Consider the following 7,742-nt stretch of genomic DNA (forward strand, 5'->3'; position numbering starts at 1 on the left):
AGTTTTTACTCTTACCCAATCTTTATTTTTTAATATCTCTAAATTTTGTCGAATAAGTTGTTCACATTCGGTCTTTTTTGGAGTAATATGCTTTTTGATATGGTTTTTAAAGTGATTTAAGACTAATCTTTTTTCTTGTACAGACCATTTGCGTCTTCCTTCAGTTCCTTGAATATGGAAATGCGTTAGGTATCCAAAAAAAAAGCAAGTGTGCTTAAATATATTACCTTTACTTTGGCCAATTCGATCGGTATCGTTTTTAGGAACAACCCTTTCTTCACACCTGCCTCTTCCTATACATCTATTTTTCGTCTCACTACTCTTCTCTTTACATGTATTTTCTGTAACCTTTAACGTTGTATCCAAACATTTTATCGCATCACTTTGAAGAGATGTTTCTTTTGTATGGTTTTTTGATAACTGTCTTAGAACACGTTCCGAAAGAGGAATATCTTCTTCATCATCGATTTCAGATTCGGAACTGTAATAGATGTCATCCTTCAGCTCAATGTCATTTATATTCTTTCCATGAAACTGGTGACCTTTTCCCTTATCTAACAGTAATAGAATTTTTGCCACTTTTGCCGTCTGGTAAATATCCTGCGGCAATCTAAAATTAAAACGATAAATGATATAGTAAAATAGAGTTCAGCATACGAAGAAATATGCAACTTCGCTGTCACTTAGCCGACTTCGTAGTTTCTATTATTTCTGGATTTCAATGGTTTAGCAGACCCATTAAACTCGATTTAAAAAGAATGGGATATTGAGATAGGTACCTATAAAATTCAGCATGCGTTTTAGGTGTGTGGCCCATAAACTTGGCAATTTGTTCCATATCGTTTTCGTCCATACTCAATAGCTGCAAAGTAGTAGCTATATGCTTCCTAAACTTTGTTGAAGTTAAAACAGATGGGTTTTCAGCCCCGCATTCCTTAGCAAGGCGACTTATTACATTGGTACCACTGATCCATCTGTTTATCGATCCGGGGTTGGCAAATAAATATGGATTCGATTTAGGTACAATATCGCTTTTCTTTCTTACGTTGAGTAAGCACGATACGAATTTCTGGAGTCGATTCGAAAATAGTATCGGCACTGGCTTAGAGCCCTTACCACTAGTTACCACACGTTTAAATTTTTGACTTAAAACTTTTTCAACAGTGGTAAGCGATTCCATAAACGTTTCTGGTATTTGTGTTCCACTAGTAGACTCATATGTATCAATTTTAAGGTATTGGACATCACCTACTCTTTTTCTATTAAACATAACAACCAATGTAAAGACGCATTCAGTTAAAATTTTGTAGTCCAATTTAGAATACTGTCCAATTTTAGCCAAACTTTCGTATGCTTTATCAGCACGACTGTTAAGATATAATTGGAAAGCTTCTATATCTTTTGTTAATGGCAGTTGCACCGGTTTTTCCCAATGCTTCTCTTTAATGTCCTTTAAGGCTAAACTCGATAGCTCGTTGCACCAATGAGATGTTATTAATTGTCGCAGCTCCTTGATATTTTGTTTTGTTTCTTCCTTGTTTGACCACTTCAAATATTGTAGTGACATGTTTTGTAGCACGACTTTATAAGCAACATCACAAACTGTTTTTAAATTAGTACCCATATGGAGTGCAAGAGATGGTGATTTAAAACTTTTTGTTTCAATGTTATAACTACTGATAATTTTCGTCGCTCTTATGAGATCTTGGAAACGATCTGGTTTGAGGAGATCAAATCAACAAGTAACTTCATTGTCAAATGATTTTACGGCAATCAAAAGTCGCGCCATCTCCCTTATTTTGTTAGATACAACAGTTGATATTTGCTGCCTTTTATGTTTATTAAGGAGCGTTTCTCCATAAAGACAAATCAACTGATCAGTTTTTGCTACAAAGCTAATATTGTCTGGTCGCATGATGCTAAACACTTCCGATTTGATGCGGGATGCTTTTAGAAAATCTTGGTTCTTCCATTTTACTGATGCCATAAAAGTTTGTGATTGAGTTAGATAATTCTGTCTAACAGTTTTTAAATCCGGTGGCCTACTTTTACAGTTTTTTGCGTGTTTATGTAGTAAAGTTTTACTATAATGACCTAGGCAATACGTGCAAGTATAATATTCTGTGTCTGAACTAGCGGAGTTTCTAACAGGGTGTAAAACACCCTTTTCTGTTTTGAGGTGAAAGTTACCCTGTTTTCTCAAAGCTGCCACCATCACAAGTCGTTCTTTACTCCGCGGTTTCAAAGTCTTCAGTAGTTTAACGTCTTTATGATCAGCATGATGACGAATAAGATGCCTACTGAAATGCGTAATCACATCATTGAAACAAATAGGGCATATTGTTGGTCGTTCCTTAGATGCTTTACTTTTTTCGTAAGTGCCTTTTTTCTGCAGAGAGAAACGTTATTAATTTTTAGACTTTAATATTCCGATAAATTAATATTTTTGATCACCATTAAAAGTTGAAATGAGTATTTTAATTTTTGTCAGCTTATTTATTGTATTTGTTAAACGTTTGGTTTGAATATCTATTTGAAATAACTTCATTTATGCTTTAATCCTAACCTTACGATCTTCCCGAGATATAGAGTAGTCGTGAGCTTTTCCTTTTATCGTTGTTAACATGCATGGTTATAATGTCTTTAACTTATTAAAAATTTGAATTATCACAATGGACTTCTTTTTAAATGTTCGCTTTGATTTCAACTTTCAATTTATTAAAAAAAATAGCTTTTCTAAATTAAATATCAGTCCTTGTTGTTTTAAATGAAATTGATAGAAATGGATCGCGACCTATACATTGATGAAACGGATTTAAATTTTAAAAAGCCGATAAAAACTAATTTTTTAATTATTTTGTAAACAATGTGTTTATCAAAAGTAGACAACATTTAAAAAAGGGAACATTGAGACATTAATTTTTCACAATTTTATACATTTAAAGTCATCATCATAAGGTCGTCAGTCCTACGACTGGTTGGACACGCACCTCCTCCCTATCCTATCCTAAGCTAATCTTGGCACTTCCCTAAAACCAGAACAACCCACATCCTTAACTATTTGCCAACAGTAACCTAACGTAGGTCTACCTTTACCCCTTCTAACTCCCGTTTCTGCCTCTAATATGTTTCTGACTAGACCTACATGCCTGAGAAGGTGTGCTACAAACCTATCTCGCCTATTTCTTATTGACTTCCATACAGTTATCTGTTCTCCTATTCTTTCTAATCCCTCATTTCTAACCTCTATCCACGGTATCCTCATCATTCGCCTGCAACACCAGATTTCGAACGCATCCAACCTTTTCTTTTCCGCCGCGCCCCATTTAAAGTAAAGAAAATTAATTTTAATGATATCCAACGAGAGGTTTAACAATCACCGTCTGAAAAATTAATGCAAGAGTTACACAAGTTAAACAACAAAAAACATTCAACAAAACCTAAGACCCAAAATGGAGTTAATAAAGGTTCGGCTTTATAGACCACGGTCGAAATGAACGGTTACGTTAGAATTGCCGCTATGAATTCTGATAAAACCTAATACTTAAAAAGTTAACACAGAATACCCTATAACATGTCTTTAATGAAAACATTCTTGTAAAATGGTGAGAATAGAAGCTGCCAATTGTTGAAACTTATCCGTAATATTACGAATAAAATACCAAAAGTTTCATGAAAATTAGTTTTAGGAACGTAATAATTCTTTCACATCAGGTGATGATTGTGTTCCTACAATAAACTTTCTTGAAAGTTTTGGTAATTTAATTAGTTACATAATTGTTCTATCTCATAAATCATTGATTGTATTTCAATGAAGTGTCCTGCACTTGACTAAAGTTTAGTTAAATTACCAGCTCGAATTCACAAGAGTGAGCTCATTCAAAAATAGTGTTGTTTGTTTATCGATATAAAGTAACAATACAAACTTTTACCAGTACATCTTCAGAATATCTAAGTGTTAATTTTGCTTGACGGTTAGAATCTCGATCAGTGGAAGGCATACAATGCTAAAAAATCAAAATTAAAAATAAACCATTTAATTCCTATAAAAAAATACCAAATTTGTTTCAGAAGAACTACTTTGTGATTTAAGGTTTGTGTTCTATACAGAGATTAGTGTTTTCCACCAAATTCTATTTTATCTGGTTGTGATATTACCTTTTCCCAATCAACTACATCGTTCATTAGTTCGATTTCGGGCGAAGTGTTTGTATTTAAAAGCGCTTCTATNAGTAATTTGTTAATTAGTCCAGCAGCACAGTCAAATGATGTTTCGTTTGTTAATCTTGCTGCAGGAAAAACCATGTCTCAGACAATTCTATCAACGGCTGTTATTCAGGTTTTCGATACATATGGTAAACCTCATTTGTGTAGAGCACTACTAGATCCAGGATCACAGTCAAATTTCTTAACAAAGCAACTCTGCAATCGATTAGGCGTTAAAAAGGTTAGATATAATATAACTGTGTGTGACATAAGCAATAATGCATCTAACATAGACTTCAAAACAGAAATCGAATTCAAGTCGCGCGTAAACGGTTTTTCATCAAAAATATCATGTTTTGTATTAGACGAAATAACTGGCATCCTACCTAGCAAGCCGTTCAGCTTGTCAAGTTTCACTATCCCGAAGAATATACAGTTAGCGGATCCCAAATGCAACAAACCCGGCCCAATAGACTTATTGCTTGGCGCTGGAATATTTTGGGAACTCCGGTGCATAGGCCAACATAGATTAGGGAAGAATTTACCAATCCTTCAAAAAACCAGGTTAGGATGGATCCTTGGAAGTACATTCGATAATCAAAAGCAAGAAATTAGTTCAGAAATACAAAATAGCATTAGTTGTTATACATCAATTAGTAATAAACATATTTCTAATCAATTAGAACAGTTTTCGAACATACAGCAAATCGATGAGAATCCATTAATTTTATATTCAAAGGAACAACAAATAGGCGATAATCATTTTAATATCACAACAGAACGGGCTCATGATGGTCACTTTATTGTTAGTTTACCTTTCAAACAAGACAAATCAACCCTAGGTCATTCACGAGACGTAGCTTTGCAACGATTTTTTTCTTTAGAACGAAAATTGCATAACAATCTACAGTTAAAAAACGAATACGAGGAATTCTTAAACGAGTACACTAAGCTTAATCATATGTCATTAGTCACAAACAATAACGAACTAGAATTTCCAAATTACTACGTTCCTCATCAAGCAGTTGTAAAAGGTAGTAGTCTAACAACAAACCTCAGGGTGGTTTTCTATAGAACTATTAACGTAAAAAACGGAAAACCCTTACCGAATGACAGCAAACTATTACTTTTAAATCCCTATATAGACCAGTTTGGTATCATACTAGTTGATAGAATTCAGAATTCTACGTTTAATTATAATAAAGTTCATCCTATAATACTACCTACATCTTACAGTCTCACTAAATTAATTTCATCAAACTTCGGCAGTCTTTGGGAGGCAGGTGTAAAATCTGAAAAAACATATATCAAGAAAATCGTAGCTAAATCAAATTTAGATTTCGAAAAATGTTGCACATTATCGACTCAGATCAAGTCTATTTTAAACTCCCGACCCTTAAGACCTTTGTCCACCTATCCAAACGATTTTGAACCTCTATAACTGTCGCACTTTTTAATTGGAAGAAGACTCATTACGTAGCAGGAAGAAAATTCGCTGGAAGTACCAGAGAATACACTAAATAAGTTTCAACGTATTCAGAGACTTATGGAACATTTTTGGAAGCGATGGAACGTCGAGTATATCAATCAACTGCCAACTACCAAATAGAAACAAAAATCGCAACGACTCAAATTAAACGACTTGGTTTTGATTTGGAAAAACAACGAACCAGCTATACATCGGAAGTTAGGACTTATAGAACTACATCCCGGAATAGACGGGTTTATCAAAGTTGTTTCCCTTATAGTGAGCATTGGTAGTGTTCGTAAACGTGCAGTGACTCCAGTGTGTGCTTTATCCATTAGCAAGTAATTTTATTCAATTTCAACGTGTAATTACAGACTTTGAGTTGAAAGGAGACCTTTCAAGGCGGCCGGAATGTTTACACGTTTGAAACATATTTTTTATATTTTAATCATATTTGTATATTTCTTTATGTAGGTATATTTGTTTATTTGTATATTAATCTTTGCTTAGTTGTAGGTATATTTGTTCATTTGCACATATTTTTCTTGGGTTATTTGTATCATTTGTTCAGTTTAACATTATTATTTGTAATTTCAAGAATCTGCCTTCAGCAACACTTCCAAATTATGTTCAATTCCTGCACTATTGTTGTGCAGGTACCAAAGAAACGTATACGATGTATTGTCTGTCCCGAAATCAGTACCATTCGGTATTTCCAGGGTTGGTAAGGTCACCACCCTAACAATAGCTGTACAGCTTGAACCAGCTTCGGCTGGCTCATTTCGTAGTAGGGATGACAATTTATATATTAAGAATTTTAGTAAATCGACAGCATATTATCATAATCATTAATAGAATATCATCAATCGACATACAGAACATTATCATAGAACGTAATCAATCAATTGCAATCATCGCCAACATTTAGATCTATTTAACATATTTTACCATCATAACATATATTTAGGCGAGTTCTTCATAAACATCCAATTTAGTGTGCACTTGAAACATTTTTAATATAGTTATTTTTATGTTTTGTGTGTGTTTTTTTTACCATCGAGAGCACTGGTCCTTCGAGAAGTTTTTTCTATATGGTACAGCAGTACACCGACGATTGCAGTATTTTTTACATCGTCACATAACACAACAATAACCTAAGTTTAATAATAATTTAATAGTGTTTTTAAGTTCTTCAATAATTAGTGTAAATAAACAGTTTTTGTCGTTATCAGTATAAGAAGTTAATTTTGTTATACCCACGAACATTACAGTATTTTTAAGTTCGTGTTTAACAAAATCAGTTAATCATAAGTGTACTATTAGTGTAATTAATCTTTCCAAAAAAGATATTTATATTGCTCAACCAAAAATGAATTTAACACCATTAGACGAAATGAATGAGCTAAGAAATATAATTAATACTGATACGGATGTGAATTTTATTTAGAAATTTATTCTCCGAATTAACAACGCCGGCCGAGTTGACCGTTTTCTGCACCCCTATGGGGCCACCCGATTACCTGCCTACCACCCCATGCTACAACCGAACTTTACATTTCTCATCTTTTAACTTCTATTTTAATTTTACTTATAATTATGTTTTCGTTTTCTTTTTACTTCTTTTTTCACTTATTCGGTTGTAGTTTCCATCTTATGTCCTTACTTGTTTTTTTACTATTTCTTCTACAGGCTTTCTTTCTTTCTGTAACGTTTACTTTTTCTATCTTTCTTAATTTTTATCTCACAACAGCGTTCTTTTTTTTCAACCCTATGTTTTCCCCTCTGCTCAATCACTTCTCGCTATCCATTTTTTATTTTTCCGCCGCGAAAGTAATGTTAAAAACGAATTCGTTTTTTTCATTTCTTTTCGCCCTACTCTTCACACCCCACTATCAACCCCTCTTTTTCCTAACCCTTGCTCGGAGCTGAGGTTTGTATAAATAATCGTGCTCACCTCAGTACCGACAGTCCCAATATCCCACCGACCCACGGCAAGGGAGAAGGGCCCCAAACCACCCGTTTCTTCGTGTTCTCCGTGCCGCGACTCAGTGCCGGTCTCCAGTAACTA

The 7,742-nt window shown here is 34.0% G+C and overlaps 1 protein-coding gene across 1 annotated transcript in view; it reads right to left on the bottom strand.

Annotated features, from left to right (window-relative positions):
• Window positions 1-1,567, bottom strand: part of LOC112906482 — a 2,792-nt gene extending 1,225 nt beyond the window's left edge. Inside the window, exons 1-3 of the mRNA XM_025980673.1 lie at window positions 780-1,567; window positions 228-610; window positions 16-167 (exon numbers count right to left, since the gene is read on the bottom strand). Coding sequence (XP_025836458.1) covers window positions 16-167; window positions 228-610; window positions 780-1,567 — 1,323 coding nt within the window. The remainder of the gene's footprint in view (window positions 1-15; window positions 168-227; window positions 611-779) is intronic.
• Window positions 1,568-7,742: the final 6,175 nt, after the last annotated feature.

Source organism: Agrilus planipennis, unplaced genomic scaffold (assembly GCF_000699045.2).
Source record: "Agrilus planipennis isolate EAB-ADULT unplaced genomic scaffold, Apla_2.0 scaffold62, whole genome shotgun sequence".
Classification (NCBI taxonomy): Eukaryota; Metazoa; Arthropoda; class Insecta; order Coleoptera; family Buprestidae; genus Agrilus; species Agrilus planipennis.